General features: G+C 37.6%; 2 protein-coding genes across 4 annotated transcripts in view; one reads left to right on the forward strand and one right to left on the reverse strand.

Moving 5' to 3' along the window:
* The window catches only part of GALNT7 (polypeptide N-acetylgalactosaminyltransferase 7), a 121,736-nt gene extending 116,100 nt beyond the window's left edge, over nt 1-5,636 (forward strand). For both annotated transcript variants that reach the window (XM_053658491.1, XM_053658490.1), the window contains exon 12: nt 3,239-5,636. In XM_053658491.1, the coding sequence (XP_053514466.1) occupies nt 3,239-3,376 (138 nt within the window). In that variant the 3' untranslated portion in view covers nt 3,377-5,636. The remainder of the gene's footprint in view (nt 1-3,238) is intronic.
* Nucleotides 5,637-14,740: 9,104 nt separating this feature from the next.
* On the reverse strand, nt 14,741-18,035 carry HMGB2 (high mobility group box 2). Of its 2 annotated transcripts, none has more exons than XM_037156381.2 (5): nt 17,901-18,035; nt 17,139-17,307; nt 16,789-16,934; nt 16,533-16,707; nt 14,741-15,787 (listed from the first exon to the last, which is right to left on the reverse strand). In XM_037156381.2, the coding sequence occupies exons 2-5, from the start codon at nt 17,286-17,288 to the stop codon at nt 15,635-15,637; spliced, it is 624 nt and encodes a 207-aa protein (XP_037012276.1). In that variant the 5' UTR covers nt 17,289-17,307; nt 17,901-18,035; the 3' UTR covers nt 14,741-15,634. The 2 variants fall into 2 exon arrangements, with proteins under 2 accessions (XP_037012276.1, XP_037012278.1); XM_037156383.2 differs by lacking the exon at nt 17,901-18,035 and adding an exon at nt 17,579-17,856.
* Between the last annotated feature and the right edge of the window lie 217 nt (nt 18,036-18,252).

Below are 18,252 nucleotides of genomic sequence, written 5' to 3' on the forward strand. Positions count from 1 at the left end.
GTAAGAACAATATGAATAAAGTACTAAAAGGAGGCTAAAAGATCAGAAACTACTTTTGAGAAGTAATAGATTAGATATTTTAAAGGGTGCAGGACCAAATTTGTGCTATCAAACATTACTAAATATACAGGGGTGGGCAAAAGTAGGTTTACAGTTGTGAGTGTGAAACACAGAGCTTATTTTTGCATTATTATTTATTCATATTATTTGTCTTCTTATTATTTATTATCCTTAATTATGCGTTATCTTTTAAGTAATGGTGTCTGGTAATTTAACCAATAACCAACGAAAGTAGATACTTAAACCTACTTTTGCCCACCCCTGTACCCTGTTGCCTGATGATGTCATGACTTCAAAAAATAGCTAAAGCACATCATGCTACAATAGGAGAGAAGGAAAAAATACAGAAATAAAAATAAGCATAATACCATAGCACAGCAGAATAGAGATTATTAGGAGGAATTATTTCTGATGAGTTTTATATAGGAAGTATCACTGAGGTTTATAAAGGCTTTTTACGGAGGACAAATATGAAAAGTGGATGAGCAAAAGCATGGCATGAAAGTGCATAGGAAATTCTAGGAATCACATTTAGTATAGTGTCCCTAAATCGCCCTCCACGTGAAAGAACATTGTACTTCATGTTGTAAGTTTTGGAGAACGGTTGACATTATTTGAGGAATTCAATGATAGGAAACAGTGGATACTTTTAGGGGAATAATTCTGGAAACATGGTGAAGTATGAACTCTTAAGCATCATCAGAAGTTCTCGAACACCCCGTCTCTGGATTCCGTGTGTACTCCTAAAAATTGTGGAGATTCTCCTCACAAGGATTTTGTTTATGTAGATTACAGCTAACAATTTATCCTAAATTGTAAATGAAGTCTGAGAAATTTTACAGATATTTATGTATTAATTTATAACTTATGTAAAACACACTAGCCCTACTACATGTGAATATAAATAACACTTTTCATAAATAATAACTACTTTTCCAAAAATAGTAAGAAGAATGACATTGTTTTATAGTTCTGCAAATCCCTTTAATATCTGGTTTAATAGAAGGCAGCTGAATTCTCATACTGCTTCTGCATTCAACTGATATATATTGTTCTTTTAGTTGATGTATATGAGGAAAATCCAGCCTCACATACACGTGCAATTGGAAAAGAGACGAGTAATTTAATTGCCTTTTCAGGTCATTGTGACTGTTCTTCAATGCTACACAAGTCAATAAGTGATAGTTTCTTAAACGCTATTTGCAATGTAGAATCTAAAACCATATAAGTCAACATTCTTTCTAATGTTAAATAAAATCTGTTGGTCTGTCTTACGCTTTGAATTACTCCTTTACCCATGTCGTCCCTTGAAACATCATGTTGTTCATTTGGAAAATTGGTCTACTAAGTTATGATTTTCCAAATGTTGATACATTTCATTGTACAATTTCAAAAAATATGAGTATAAGGAAGCTATCAAGTTCACAGTAGTGGTTACAGTTTTCAAAAATTCCTAATTTTTGTTTGAAAACTCAAATTGTATAAATGGCAACAAATACTGTCAGATTTGTGGATTTGTTTTTTGTGGGGTGTTTTTTCCTTGAAGGGACAGGCTCACTTCATTCAAGAAAATGTCTACAGAGTCCCAAGTTTGAATAATTATAGTTTGTCTGTGAGTTGACCTTTCACTTCCAAAATAACATACTGTGGAAAAAGCAGCTAGTTGGACTCTCAAGTCAAATAATTGCGATGTTCTTTCCTTCAGAATAACCATGGTAGTACTTCACTCTACAGAAGCGTTTTATGCATATTTGCCATTTCATCTTATGGAATATTTTAAGTATACTCAAGGGTCAAGTTTTAATAAAACGAATAACTTCTGCTTCATCAAGGACATTCTTAAGTGAAACTGACTTTTTTTTAACTGTGCACGTGTGGCCACAAAGAACGTGACTAGCAGTTTTGTGTCACTGCTTAATTTATGCTGTGGTGCCAGCACTTTTACCCACCATTGCTTTTGCACCATCCGTATAAATGTCAATACAATGAAAAAGACAAATGGGATCTTTGTATTATGAAAGTAGCTTTCACCTTACAGACAGAATCTTAGATGGTCTGAGTACCCCCATCTGAGAAGCCCTGAACTATGTGAAGAAACCTAGGACAGATGATGAGGGTTATCCTGAGGCATGTGTGGCGGGGATGGGAGGATGCTTGCCAAAGACACTGCAAATATCATGACTTCTTAACAGGAAGGGAGGGGGAGAGGGAGAGAAAGTGCAGCATGAATGCTTCTGTCCTGAGGACTGGAAAAGCTGATGGTATTAGTCAGAATAGGAACTAGAGAAATAGATTTGGAGGAAAATACAATGAATTTTGGTTTGTTTACACTGAATTTGAGGTCCCAACAGTACACTGTGACTTGTAAGTCATATGCACTTGTATAAACAATAAAAGCACTTCGAAGACTGGCAATTGAGAAATCCAAAGTCAGATGTAAGTTTGGTTGGTTGAAGCCTGTCCATTTTGCTTGCAGTATCATCATCTTCTTTATTTTTATTTTTCAAGTATGGTTGTCATTCAATATTATATTAGTTTCAGTTGTACAGCATAGTGGTTAGACATTTATATAACTTACAAAGTGATTCCCTCCCATAAGTCTAGTACCCACCTTGTACTATACATACATAGTTATTATAGTTATTATTGACTGTATTTCCTAGGCTGTACTTTACATCCCCTATGACTATTTTGTAATGGAACAGAAATATACCCATACCTATTTGGGTAATTAATCTATGATGGGGGGCAAGAATATACAATGGGGTCAAGAGTCTCTAAAGTAAATTGTGTTGGGAAAACTGAACAGATACATGTGAAAAAAAAACTAGGTCACTGTCTTACACCATATAGAAGACTAAACTTAAAATAGATGAAAAACTTAAATGTAAGGCTTGAAACCATGAAGCCCCTAAAAGAAAACATAGGCAGTAGCCCTCTGACATGCTCATAGTATTTTTTTGGGTATGTGTCCTCAGGTAAGGGAAACAAAAGAAAAAAGAAATGAGTGGGACTCCATCGAACCAAAAAGTTTTTTCAGAGCAAAGGAAACCATCACCAAAACGAAAAGACAGCCTACTGATTTGAATTAACTTCATATGAAAGCCGAATAATGACTTCTAATCTCAATGACATCAAAAAAGTACACATTTAAAACTTCTTTTCCTGTGTTTTCCAGAGCCTGCACAGATTTACTCACATTCCTTCAGGAAAGTGCTTAGACCGTTCCGACGTCCTCCATCAAGTATTCCTCGCCAGTTGTGACTCCAGTAAAATGACTCAAAAGTGGGAAATGAATAACATCCATAGTATGTAGAAGAATCAAAGGAACCAATAACCTACCTACTGACACGTAAATTATCACAGGACTGAAAACCGCCTGAAACCTGCTGCAACTATTATTAACTCTGTACAGCTCCAAACCCAGAACCTCCTGATCAGTTCGAAGAACATTGAGAAACTGTGATTTTACAATAACATTATCATCTGCAGTTACTGTTTACAAAACTGCTTTTACCTTAAACTTTGTAGATGTTTACATCCTTTTTTTGTTTTGTTTTAAGATGATGTTGGTAATTTGTGCATTTAGCTCTGTTTAGAACAGAGTTAAAAGCATTGTTGTCTTCTTTGGGATTACACTCAGGGGTCTGAAAGGCAGTTTGATTTTTTTTTTTTTAACACACTTGAAAAAAGGTTGGAGTAACCAGACTTGCATATATGACTTGGTGATTATCAACCTGTTCGTCTTTATTTAATTTTACATTGTTTTGAAGCACTGCCACAGGTTATTAGCCAAGGTGGCCTTCCTTCACAGTCATGCTGCTTTTTTGAAAGGTGAATTTCAACACATTTAGTGCCTCTTTCATTTCTCAGTATATATTTCAAGAGCTTTCGATGAAATTTATAAGATGATAGTAATGGAATTGTCACCGGTATGAGGAATACTTTTACTACTCAGAAATGAATTTAAGTACTACCCTTTGTTCTGAAATTGCATGTTGTATGGCTTGGGAAAAAATGACAATAGGAAATATCCCGCGATTTGTCCATAGGATTGGAGATTGTGTGGCATTAAGCCCCTTACTTGCTGGCATTCCCAGTGCCCTCTGCTGATACCAACTCCTAAGAGAGCAAGTAAGTGGGTGTACCAACCAGAGAAAAATTGCCTGTTGACATTTGGGCTTTACTTTTCCCCAATACCTGTCATTATAGAAAACGATAAATAACCCTGTTTGAAATCTTGAAATGGGAGTAACAAAAGCAACAAACACATCAAAGATTCATTCGGACTGAGGTAAGAATTTCCAAGCCCTTGTTAGATTAGATTAAGCCTTACGAAGTTCCTGTGCATTATGATAACCTAAGCTGTGCAACCTTTCAAGCCAAGAGTGAGTGGATGTTTCATTTATATCTACATCCAAATGAAATTCCCTTCACATTTTTAAAAATTAAAAAAAGGCTATTTAAAAATACAGTTCATTAACAAATACAAACTTTCTGTTAGATTAGATGTTATTTTCCTAGCATTTCTTAATTTTTTTTAGGAAGCATATTCCTATTAGTATTTTTCCAGTGAAGAGACTTGTTTGGATTTAAACATTTATTAAAAGTTTATGAAAACCAAATATTTCAAATGGTCAGTTAGATTTTAATTTCTAAATAGTCTTTTATTGCTCAAAATATTAAAATGCTATGTTGATTTTGGGTTGGAAATGACATGAGGTGGGAAATGGCAAGTAAATTAAGCATTTTCGGTCCTGTAATCATGATATTGTTACAGTGAAAGGAATTCACAAACTACTGCCAGAGGGAAATATTTTTAATTAAAGGGCATAAAAGAAAAAAATAACCTACATTTGTTAAAGAAAAGCCTACAAATTTGTTTCTTCAAGCTCAGTCCTTAAATTTGGAGAATCAGTTAAACACCCTAAACAGAGTTTTATTTATAATTTTGAATTGTCAATTTGTATTTTGCTACTGATCTATGATCAATCATTTTAACTTTTCATTCACCTCTAGGGATGTTTTAAAAGGAAAACATTTATATGCTTATATAATTGCAAAATAAATCAACTATAAAAAAGAAAGTAAGAGAATTGGTACTTTAATTACCTGTATGGGTAAATAGGCTCCATTTTTCTTGTTGAATAGATTATAACCTTGTTAACTATGCATAGGCCTAAAAAGGTAGCACATGAAATGTGCATGTAAATTTTAAATGGGTATTTTGTGCAATTCATTAAGATACTCTATGAAAATGATTCTCTATATTGAAATCAGAAACCTTACCAAACAAAAAACCATCAGAAACTGCTGCCATAATGACTATTTTCTACTGTAGGCTGCTTTGGAAATAATTCCCATATCCTTGCTTTGTAAGTTGATAATATCACTATGCATTTCTACACATTTTATAAATTTGATTTGTGCAAATTTTGATACACTGTATGTTTCTGTAGAAATTGTATAAATATTCAAAATTTTATTAGGGATAAATTTGAGAGGTTTATGTATATCTTAATTCTGGGTTGCTTGTTTTTTAGGTGAGAAAAAATAAAATACTGTATTTTAATTCATGGGGTTTTTTAGTACTTGTGATCATTTCTAAATCTAAACACTGTACATTTGAAATAAGTTCATTTTATTGTCCATAAGATAAACTAACATAATAGCTAGAATATCATTAACCATAGTTAAATGTTGAATATGTGCTTGAGTGTTGGTTAGAATTCTACTTACACTGTGCGTAAAATACTCAGAGCTTACCTATCTCAAGATCCCTATGTATAGCAAATTTTTATTATTTATTTATTTATTTTTTAATATAAATTTTATTTAGTTACTTTTCAAGTACATTTTTTTTTAATCTATTTCTCCCATCCCACCCCACCCCCCCCCGCCCGGTCTCCCCCCTCCCTCCCATTCCCCCCCCAGTCCTCATCTCTGTGTCTTTCATACTTGTTCCTCAAAATCCCTCCCCCTTTTTCCCCTTCAGTTCCCTTCCCTCTCCCCTCTGGTCGCTGCCCACTTGTTCTCTATTTCAGCGTCTTTGTTTTTGTTCTGTTTGCTTGTTTGTTTTATTCTTTAGCTTCCTGTCAAAGGTGAGATCATATGGTATTTGTCCTTCAATGCCTGGCCTATTTCACTCAGCATAATGCTTTCCAGTTCCATCCATGTTGTTGCAAAGGGTAGTAGCTCCTTTCTCTCTGCTGCATAGAATTCCATTGTGTATATGTACCACAATTTTTTGATCCATTCGTTTACTGATGGGCACCTAGGTTGCTTCCAACTCTTGGCTATTGTAAATTGTGCTGCTATGAACATTGTGGTGCATAGGTTCTTTGAAATTGATGTTTTAGGATTCTTGGGGTATAATCCTAGCAGTGGAATTGCTGGGTCAAAAGGCAGGTCGATTTTTATTTTTCTGAGAAAATTCCATACTGTTTTCCATAATGGTTGTACCAGTCTGCAATCCCACCAATAGTGAACTAAGGTCCCCTTTTCCCCACACCCTCTCCAACATTTGTTGTTTGTTGCTTTGTCTATTATAGCCATCCTGACTGGTGTAAAGTGGTATCTCATTGTGGTTTTAATTTGCATTTCTTTGATAGCTAACGATATTGAGCATCTCTTCATGTGTCTCTGGATATTCTGTATGTCCTCTTTAGAGAAGTGTCTGTTCAAGTCCTTTTCCCATTTTTTAATTGGGTTCGATGTCTTCCTGGAGTGGAGTTGTGTAAGTTCTTTGTATATTTTGGAAATTAAACCTTTGTCCGAGGTATCATTGGCAAATATGTTTTCCCATACAGTTGGTTGTCTTGCTAATTTAATACTGTTTTCTTTAGCCCTGCAGAAGCTTTTTATTTTGATGAGATCCCATTTGTTTATTCTTTCCTTTATATTCCTTGCTCTAGGGGACATATCCGTAAAAATGTTGCTGCTTGGAATATCTGAGATTTTCTTGCCAATGTTCTCCTCTAGGACTTTAATGGTGTCATGGCTTATATTTAAGTCTTTTATCCACCTTGAATTTATTTTGGTGTATGGTGTAAGTTGGTGCTCAAGTTTCATTTTTTTGCACGTAGCTGTCCAGTTCTCCCAACACCATTTGCTGAAGAGGCTATCTTTACTCCATTTTATGTTACTGCCCCCTTTGTCGAATATTAATTGACTGTAGAGAGTTGGGTTGATTTCTGGGCTCTCTGTTCTGTTCCATTGGTCTATGTGCCTGTTTTTATGCCAGTACCAGGCTGTTTTGATTACAGTGGCTTTGTAATACAGTTTGATATCAGGTATTGTGATCCCTCCTACTTTTTCTTTCTCAAAAGAGCAGCTGCTATTCGGGCTCGTTTATGATTCCATATAAATTTTTGAAGTGTTTGTTCTATGTCTGTGAAATACGCCATTGGTACTTTAATAGGTATTGCATTGAATCTGTATATTGCTTTGGGTAGTATGGACATTTTGATGATGTTAATTCTTCCAATCCATGAACACGGTATATGTTTCCATTTGTTTGTGTCTTCCCTGATTTCTTTCTTCAGTGCTGTGTAGTTTTCTGTATACAGGTCTTTTACCTCTTTGGTTAGGTTTATTCCCAGATATTTTATTTTTCTTTTTGCATATAGCAAATTTTTAAACATCACTTACTGATTTTAAAAATCTCACCAACATAAATATATCTTTTTTGACAGCGTATTCTACAATATAATGCCTGTTGAAAGCAAACATTTCTTTTAAGTCAAAATTCCTTAAAGACCCAGTGGGTAGAAAGAAGGGAAACCTATCAAAATGAAGTTAAAAATAGACTATAGGACACTGTGGCACAACAAGAGATCTCAAGAAGCTATGGCAACTAACATCCAAGTAAGTGACTGCATTGATTTGGGAAGCTTACTCTAAACTGACGAGGCTACTGCTGTGTCTTTGACTTCTCAGCTTCTTTGCCTAAGAAATATGAAAAAGTGACATAGCTCCAGACTGGAGAAAATGAGGGCTCACATATTTCTTAAGATAGTCTCTCACAGGAATCTTGGGATGAATTTTCTTTTATAGACAGAATGTAATTGGGGAAAAAAATCCACTTATAATTCAATGAAAAATATGACAAGTACCTGACCTGAGCCAGATATCTAGTAGGCCAAGTTGGGTATGTGAAAATTGACCCATGTGAAAGCACTTAAAAACTATTGCACATTATGAAAATGTATATTATTTATTAGAATCGATCTGTTGTAAGAAAATGGACAAGAGTCAGAATGATCTGGTAGAAAGTGTCCCTGGAATTAGAGATTAAAGGAAGGACTGCCTCCAAATTCAGTAATTGCTTTGGAGTTCTCATTTTTTAAATTTTTGAAATGCCCCTAATTGAGGTTGTTGGATGTCAGTTTTCTAAGTATATCAGGCCTGGCACCCACATCTGAACAGAGGTGGGATGAAGGATTCTGTAATTTTCAAAATAGACTGATGTTATAATCTGATTATCTGAATAGTAGTATGATATGGTAGACTTATCTGTATTAGAAACCCTGTTCCACTAACAAGTTACTTGTCTGACTTTTTTTAAGATTTTAATTTTAGAAGGGAAGGAGAAAGAGAGAAACAGCAATGTGTGGTTGCCCCTGGTACGCCCCCTACTGTAGACCTGGCCCACAATCCAGGCACATGCCCTAGACTAGGAATTGACCAGTGACCCTTTGGTTCGCAGGCTAGCCCTCAATTCACTTGTCTGACTTTGGATAAGTTATGTAACCTCTATGCCTCAGTTTTCCCTTTTGTAAAATGGGGGTAATAATAGTGCTTATTTCATGGGATTTTTACTAGGACTAAGTTAACCAACATAAAATGCTTAGAATGGTTCTTGCATATAGTCAGGGTAATGTAAATATTAGCTACCATCTGTCAATAATCAGGACAGCTACACTGCACATCTTCTATAAAGGCTGTGTGTACCTGTGCTTCATATGTGAGATATTACCCCCACTTTACAAGTGAAGAAATGACATTCAAAAGTCAAACTTCCTCTTCTTAAATTCAGGCTGAAGTGGTTATCCATAAGGGAATAAACTGTTACCTACTTCACCCCATTTGTATAGCATGTGTAGAATGTAGTTTGCAGTGGACCGATTTAACCCTTGGATAGAACTAAATGCATCTTGAAAATGTGTTTTTTAAATTATGAAATTTGTCTTGGGGCTCTGACATGAGCAAATAAATTCTAGCTGCATTAATGATTAAATGCCCCAAACAAAAAACTTTCGGTAGAAAATAGAGATGAATAGACTTCTGTGTCTGACCACACATAACATAGTGTTGGACTTACCCTCTTGCCCTAAACAGCTGTAAAACTGGACAAAATATATGGGGTAGATATTTTCAGTTGTAAAATAGACAAAACAGAGTAAGGTACTTGAGAAAAAGGAAGCACACAAGGTGAACCCCAGGTTTACCATGTCCGTCAGCCAAACATGATACAGGAAAGTGGAGCTTAAACAGTAGTGATACTGCTAAGGACGCAGAAGGGAAGTTTGGGGCTGCTTACACAGCTGGAGTTTACCAGGCAGGTTACTGGAGGGAAATGTACTTGAATACCAGAAGACCTGCACAGGAATTTTTACAGCACTGCCATTTACAATACCAAAAGCTCCTGGAACAACCTAAATACCCATGAACAGGAGAAGTGATAAACTGTGGTATAATCATACAATGGACTATTATACTGCAATGAACACGAATGAACTAGTTATAAAGTCAGTAGGATACTACTGAAGGACAAAGGCAATTTCTAAATGTACTCAGCACTTTCTTTAAAATCAAAAGCAGCTACAATTAAACAAAGTCAACCCATTTACATGTGCTAGAGAGGGTTACATAATTTGTCCAAGTTCACAAATTCAGTATTGAAGTCAAGGTCACATACAATTCAAATACTCAATATCCTCTGAACCCCGTGGGAGGAATTTCTATGCATTTTCTATGTAACTGTATTTTCCCACCCTTCCTTGACTGTCAAGAATTTCAAAACTGAACCCTGGCTGGTATAGCTCAGTGGATTGAGCGTGGGCCTGCCACACAATCGCAGTTCGATTCCCAGTCAGGGCACATGCCTGGGTTGCAGGCCAGTTCCCAACAGGGGACTCACGAGAACCAACCATACATTGAATTTCTCTCCTTTCCTTCTCCTCTAAAGGAGAAGGAAATTAAATTAAAAGGAAAATAAATTTAAAAAAAAAGAATTTCAAAACTGAATCTGCTATTTTTATCACAAAAACTATTAATCCATGTATGTTGGTATATATACTTTTTACTATATTGGCATGTATACTTTTAACATGCCAATTTATTGGGTATTTACTATTTCTGGTCTTAAGTGTCTTAAATTCATTGCCTTATTTAATCCTCAAAAAATTTTTTTACATGAGGGAAGTAAAAGGTTACACAGCTTGTCTGATGTTACTAAACCAAAAAGCAGCAGCCCAACTCTGACCTGATTCCCAGATAAAAAAGCCTTCATCACAGCCCTGGCTGGTATAGCTCAGTGGATTGAGCACAGGCCTGCAAACCAGAGTATCGCGGTTCCATTCCCAGTCATGGCACATGCCTGGGTTGCAGGCCAGTTCCCAGCAGGGGACACATGAGAGGCAACCATACCTTGATATTTATCTCCCTCTCTCCTTCCCTTCCCCTCTGAAGATAGATAAAGATCTTAAAAAAAAAAAAAAAGCCTTCATCACCTTACTCTTAATTTCTGTCATAACCTTGTTTTTCCTTTTGTATGTTTGTATTTTAATTTGTTCTTTAAGCCATCTCTAATGGGAAAATGTGGAGAATCAAACAGCCTGTAAATGTGAGTTATTATCTCTTACAAACTGCCCCAGGACATTGTCATGGTTGACCACATCTTCCTGAAAAAGGGAGACTGGTCTAATTGATATAAAGAGCATTTCCAGTTCTGAAATATGATGCTACATATTACTTAGAAGTTATTTTTCAACCTTTTTAATGTGGCAACTTAACTGCTCCCACACCAATATTCTACAGATATTAACTCCCAGGATGAGTTTAAGAGAGAAGTCTGCACTGTAAATCCTGAAGAACAAAGGCCTAGGAGTACAATGAAATTCCATTACAACCTCAGAAACAATGTCTATATGTTTACTATTGGAAAGACAGATGAGTTTCCAATCAGGGAAAGGGTTTCTTAAACAATAAAAACAATGTTTAGCTGGAAGGTATACACAACTTTTCTCAACAATCCTCTCAGGTAAATATTAATAATCTTATACTCACCTATGCTATTTATATTGGAATAGAAGTGACAAATTGGTTACCCTTGTTCAGAATCTTACCAATAGACATGTTTTCTTTCATTGGACATTTGAATGCATTGTTAATATTTACAATCAGATTTTATATTTTTAAATTCTACATTTCTAGCTCCACTTGGAAATTTGGAGATTTAGGAATCCTAGACCCACATTTCCATCCAAATAGGACTGTGCTAAATAGTGGCTGTCCCGCTCTATTTCAAGCATTTGTTTACAAATATTTGCAGAAAACCTAATGTTTCTGGCACTAGGTATATAGTACCACAGTCCCCTCTTATATGTGGAGGATATATTCCAAGACCCCCAGCAGATGGCTTAAACTATAGATAGTAATCCTATACATACTGTCTTTTTCTCCTGTAAATGCATACCTATGAGTTTACATATTAGACACAGTAAGAGGTTAACAATAGAAGTTGTAACGGTGTTATGTGAAAGTGGTCTCTCTCTCTGACAGCTAAGTGACTAATGAGCAGGTAACATGTACTAGTTGATACGCTGGACAAAGGAATGATTTGGGCATCCAGCTGGGACTGAATGGGGGTGAGGGTAGCTTAAGAGATTTCATTATGCTACTCAGAATGGGAGTGCACTTTAAAACTTACAAATTATCATCTGGAATTTTCCTTTTAATGCTTTTGACCACAGGTAACTGAAACAGTGGGAAATGAAACTACAGGTAAAAGACCACAGTATGCAAAGTAAACAATTAACTGTCCTCAGAGAACTTACTTGGTTGTTATGTTCCTCACTTTACCTCATCTAATCAGTCTCCAGCAGTAATCTCATGAGAATTAGTCCACAAATGGCTGATTTCTAAGAGATATGTTTTATTTTAAAAGGACTCAATCTTACGCAGTGGCGACATAGCTCCTTTAGTTTCCTTCTATTTCACAAAAAATCAAATCATTGCTGCTTTGTAAAACATTTTCAGCAGTATATATAATAGAAAGCAGGGTTTCAGATAATGCTTTATTTGTACTACCATAAGCTAAGCTTGATTTACTTAGAATAAATGTTGTTCAAAGCAAAAATACTTAAAAGGTGTACTGTCATCTATTAAGCCTGCAAGTGACTGCTTTGATATACATGGGCCCTTAGGATCTTAGGGCCCATGTATATCAAAGGATCAGCACCATTTTTTATAGATTACAGCAGAGGTCCCCAACCATTTTGGCACCAGGGATCCATTTTATGGAAGACAATTTTTCTTCGGACCCAGGGAGGGGAGGTGGGCAGGCATGGTTCTGAGATAATTCAAGCATATTACATTCAAGTCACCTCCTGCTGTGCACCCCTTTACTAACAGGCTGACCAGTGTGGGTCCATGGCCTGGAGGTTCGGGACCCCTGGATTACTAGACTAAAAGTAATGGCTACCATCTAGAAATAAATTTGAGCCCCTACCTCAGTCCTTACACCAAAATTAATTCCAAAAGGATCAAATAATTTAACAATTTTTGAAAGTGAAGACTATTTTTATAATCTTTGAGTGAGAAAGGCCTCCCAAGGTCCATAAAGAATTTGCCTACATAAAAACCTTTGCAGGACAAAAGCATCATAAAGTAAAAAAAAAAATCAAAGACAAAAATATTTCCAATGTATGTCACAAAGGGTCATTTTCCTTAATTCCCACGGATTACCAATAGAAAGACCCATGAGAGAAAAAAAGCACAGGAAATACAAATGGCTTTTAAACAAAAATAAGCTAAATTAATAGGAGGAACCACTTTTAACATACCAGAATAGCAAAGATTAGGTTTGAGAACTATTATGTTGCCAAGACGAGGAAATAGGCACTCCAAAACACTGCTATGGAGTTTGTATGAGGTACAGCTTCTACTGAGAGAAATTTTGGCAGGCTTCAGTAAGTTAACAAAAGCATCAGGGCAGTTTTCTAGCATATAGCAGGTACAGATTCTATCATAATTAGCAAATTTTAAAATGTACAAACCAAGTTTTTTGAAACCACATACAAGGATGTTCACAATATTGTCCTTAAAGCAAAAAACCCCCAAAACCTAACTTTTTAACATGTATAAATGTTCAATGGGGTACTATGCAGCTAATTAAATGAATGTAAAAACAATCTCTATAATGATGAGAATAAGGGGCACAAGAGTACATCTAGTAAGCTTCCACTTAAGCAACAAAGCAACACTGATGTACATACACTTAAGTTGAAGGATAAGTTATTGCAATAGTTGTCCTGAATCGACCAGATAGCTGGTAATCAAGAATATGAACTATCCAATACATAGCCCTTTTATATTTTGTCCCATTATCAACTATTTTTAAAAAGTGTTTTCATAAACATACCCACCAAGACAGGCTGGTCTGGGCTAGAACCTCATTCTAATCCCTATTTCATTATGTTTCCAACATAACTATCATACTACTTGAAGTCTCCTGGTCTTGGAAACTTACTGGTCTAATCATCTTTCAGAGGAATTTGAAATTTTGATTTACTTACAAAATATCAAACTTGAAGACTCATCTCAAATCCTGAGCTTATTCTGGAACAGCTCTTGATCAAGAGAAGTTATTCTTAGCTTGGAAACTTAAGAGTCTATATAAAGAACACAATGAAAGCCATTACAAACCCCTTCCACCTCAAACAAAAGTGACAAGGAACCCGATAGGTCTGCCTCCTTGATCTAATGCATAGCTATAAAAATCCTTAAGGAAACACTTTCACTGTATTTCAATTTTACAAACTCCTATTTAACATTCTATGTTCTAGGTATTGTTTTCAATACTTTATAACATTCTAATTTAATCATTAAAACACTGAAGTAGTTCAGTCCATTATTAAAAATGGGGAGAAACAAGCTCAAAGGTAAAGTTCATGCAGCTAGTATTTGGTAGAGCTGGGAACTGGGATCCAGACCTAGGTATATCCCTAAAATAACACCACCAATTTTTTAGTGTTAAGCCACATAACACCAGAAAATATTTTTTAAAAACATAAAATTAGTTTTCGTTTCATGATCAGCAAAAAATACCTCTTTATACCTGTAACCATTAGAATATGATTAACAGCAAACTATCATAAAAAGGTCTGAAGATTTTACTTGAGTCAATTTGCTCTGGTCATTATACCTCACTTCTAATTAAAACATTGGTATATATTTACACTGAATACTTATTCCAAATATGGCTTAAAATATACAACCAAGACTCCCATGGTTGGGTAAGAATTTTGGCTATTTTAAAACTTCATAGGTAACAAAGATTGTCAGGTTTAACTATGAAACTACCAACAAATAGTCAATTTTCACTAAGACTCCAATAACTATTTAAAAGTTATCTAAATACAAGCCAACCGTTTCCTCAAATGAACATTTCTTTAAAAAAAAAATCATCCCCTTGTGTAAGTCTAATGAAATTTGTTATGACATCACAATCGCTCTTAGGAGACCCAGAATTCTATCTAAAGCTTAAGACCACTAATTTTTAGATTTATCTCAAAATTCACCTCAGTAGTCTGTTTTTTAACTTTGTGTTTTTAGATATAGATTCACTGTACTAGTTTCTGTCTCATATTAAAGTTGTCCTCAAAATAAACTGTAGGTTCAAAAACAAAAATACCGAGTGGTGGACAGGTTAGCTATTATTAGAAATGTCAAGAACATTCATTTTTTAAAACTGCGTAAGTTTTCCAAATTCTTTAAATTCCAGAACTGATTTTTATAGAACATTTTATAAATATGAACATGAACATACTGATTTTCTTTTAGCCAAATATTTTACTAACTCAAGTGTGTCTAAGTACTATTAGACAGAAATACAAAAAAGCGGACATGGTTCCAGACCCTAAATATTTTTTAAAGTAAAAGTTAGCATATTAAGACAAACACAATAGAAATAATATACATAATTTTATTACAAAATTTTTTATAAAACAAAATGCCAACATTCTAAAAAAACCCCAAAACTTATTGATACTAATTCCTATAAGTTTGCTGTGCTACCATACACAAGTCAAGAAATTAAAGAAACCATTAAATATTTAGAAACATTTAACATCCAAAGCCTTAAAATCTAACTGTATGTAGTAGCCCCCTCAAAAAGCTACAACCTGCACTTTGAAAAAAGTATTTTCTCTACGTAGAATCTTACCAGCTATACAAAAATCTGTACAGTTTTTATACTGAAGCTAATATTGAGCTGCACTTGAATTCACATTCTTAGCAAAACAATTGCCTGAGCACACACATACTCCACATGCATCACTGCTGGAGCCTTTTATTCTTCATCTTCATCCTCTTCCTCCTCATCCTCTTCCTCTTCTTCCTCCTCCTCATCTTCCGGTTCATTCTTCTTCTTTGAGCCTGTTGGCCTGCCAGGTCCCTTCTTTCCCACTTCACTTTTGCCTTTGGCACGGTATGCAGCAATATCCTGAAATATTGTCAAGAAAATACAATCAGCATCCGGTGTAATTTCTCAACTGAAAACCACTAAGTTGTAAACAAGCTAAGATTATTGACCAATAATCCTTGTGACTGTCTCAAAATTTATCTCGTCTCAGTTTTGAGACCACTTGATACTTCTAGGCCTTAAAAAGCTAATGATGTAAAATGATGGGGTAGTATTAGATCAAGGTCAGTACTCTATCAAACACCTATTTGTGCCACACTAGCATCCCCTGCCCCTTCAACTTCACATTTAGACACACCTACATAAAATACATCTGGTCTTCCACCTTTTCAAACTAAGGGACCTACATAACCACAAATGAGTCTATATGCAAGAACCCACCAGTGCTACATACACTGGTTTAAGTAGGAGAGAGTTATGGGGGTGATAAATGGTGAAAGGAGGGGTCTTAATTTGAGGTGGTTAACACACAATACAATCGCAAAGAATGCACTACAGAATTACACACCTGAAACCTATATAATTATTAACCAATGTCGCCTCAAGAAATTCAATAAAGTAGCAAAGAAAAATATAAGAAAGGAGATTTCTCAATTAGCTTGTATTGCCTGAGTGTACAATTTTCATCAGGCCTTTTCAAAAACAGCTGATAACCATTAATGTAAGATTATCTAAACTTCCCAACTTTCTACAGTTTATATCTACTTCTGACATACTTACTCAGAAATTATCTACCTAATTTCAACCCTGTCTTTAAACAGTGTACCTTTTCATACTTCTCCTTCAGTTTAGCTGCTTTTTGTTCATATGGTTGCTTATCTTTGGCTGACTGTTCAGACCACATTTCACCCAATTTTTTTGCAGTATCCCCAATGGATAAACCAGGGTGTTCACTTTTGATCTTTGGGCGATGTTCAGAGCAAAACAGGAAGAAGGCAGATCTGAAAGGAAGTAACAAAGTTAATAAACTGAGTGAAAATCCAGAGCAACTCCAAGTGATTTAAAAAAATAAAGAAACTTACGGAGGTCTTTTAGGAGCATTGGGATCTTTCTTCTTTCCTTTCTTATCGCCTTTGGGAGGCACGTAATTTTTCATCTCCCTGTCATAGCGGGCTTTGTCGCTCTTGGCCATATCTTCGAACTTGGACTTTTCCTTCGCAGACATGGTCTGTGAGCATGAAAAGCGCAGTCAAAACGCAGCAGAACTGAAAGCTCTTAAACTCAACAAAAACCGAAGGCGGTCTGCCTAAAACTCAGAGACTCAGCGAGCCGGCGGGACGGGGAGCTGCACGCTGCGAGCCCGCCGCCCGCTGCACGCGCGGCCCAGCCCCGACGCACCTGCAAAGCTCGGCCCGGCGCCCGCCCGCCTCACCTTCCATCTCTCCGAGCATTTCTTGGAGAACTCGGAGAAGTTGACGGAGGAGTCTGGGTGCTTCTTCTTGTGCTCTTCCCGGCAGGTCTGCACGAAGAAGGCGTACGAGGACATCTTGCCCCTCGGCTTGTTGGGGTCGCCTTTAGCCATGGTGACAGACGACGTCCACCTGGAGGGACCAAAGCCCGGGGGTGGGCGCCGGCGGGGCTCGGCTTCCCGCCCAAACCCGCGCCCGCCCGCGTCGCCCCCCCTCCGCGCGAGCAGCCGCCGGAGCCCGGCTCCCCCGCCGGACCGCCCGCCCCCGGGGTCGCGGCGACACCCCCGCCGCGCACACGCTCCCGCGCAGGAGGCCCGACCCAAACAGTCCCAGCTGAGACGCCTCCCGTGCGACTGAGTTAAGTCCCTCTCCGAAGCCGGAGTCGCCGCCGCCGCCCGCTCACCGGCCCGCGCGGAGGAAGGGAACGCCGCAGGCGCCCTCGAAACCCCTTCCGGACAGAAATGTCCCCCGGCTTCCACGTCGCGAGCCCTACTCAAAGCTGTCGCCTCGTGACCGGCATTAAAAAAAAAAAAAAACAAACCCGGAACCGGGCCCGGACGAGTTTCCCGCCCGCTCTCAACAGCCTGGGGCCCTCACCGGCCCGCAACCCCGATTGCGCTCGCCGGGGCGAACCCCGAGGGCCCAGCGCCCACTACGGCTGGAAGGCTGTGCGGGACGGGGGCAGCCGGCCCACAAACCCCAGCGGGGTCGAAGGGGATTCTTGCCTGGTGGTCGGTTTTCCTCAGCGTCCCACCAAGTAGCAGGTTCCGGCGGAGACGCGTCTCTCGCTGGGCTCCGGCGTGAACTGGTTTATCGCTTACCCAATCCTCAGGCTGTTGTTTTGCAGACTTCTCCGCGCCACGGCAACTTGACGAGCAGGACCACAGGCCACACCCGCACCTCTCTGATTGGATCTGGTGAGTATTCAAACTCTGATAAGCCCCGCCCCCTCTCAGTGGAGGTTTCCTATTGGTGGGTGTCTCGCCGGGCCCGTCCCTCCACCCCCAGCCTAGCAGGTTCGGTGGGTCGCCCAGGTCGTTAACTCCCAGACCCGTTAGAACCGGTCGGGAGAGGAAT

This window comes from Artibeus jamaicensis, unplaced genomic scaffold (assembly GCF_021234435.1).
Source record: "Artibeus jamaicensis isolate MK-2021 breed Jamaican fruit bat unplaced genomic scaffold, CSHL_Jam_final scaffold_537, whole genome shotgun sequence".
NCBI lineage: Eukaryota > Metazoa > Chordata > Mammalia > Chiroptera > Phyllostomidae > Artibeus > Artibeus jamaicensis.

Excerpts from the sequence above, each read along its gene's own strand:
- HMGB2 (XM_037156381.2), bottom strand. The coding sequence starts at position 17,288 with ATGGCTAAAGGCGACCCCAACAAGCCGAGGGGCAAGATGTCCTCGTAC. Across the intron at positions 16,935-17,138 it reads AATGCTCGGAGAGATGGAAG|ACCATGTCTGCGAAGGAAAA; the intron begins GTGAGGCGGGCG and ends TCATGCTCACAG. Across the intron at positions 16,708-16,788 it reads AATGCTCCTAAAAGACCTCC|ATCTGCCTTCTTCCTGTTTT; the intron begins GTAAGTTTCTTT and ends ACTTCCTTTCAG.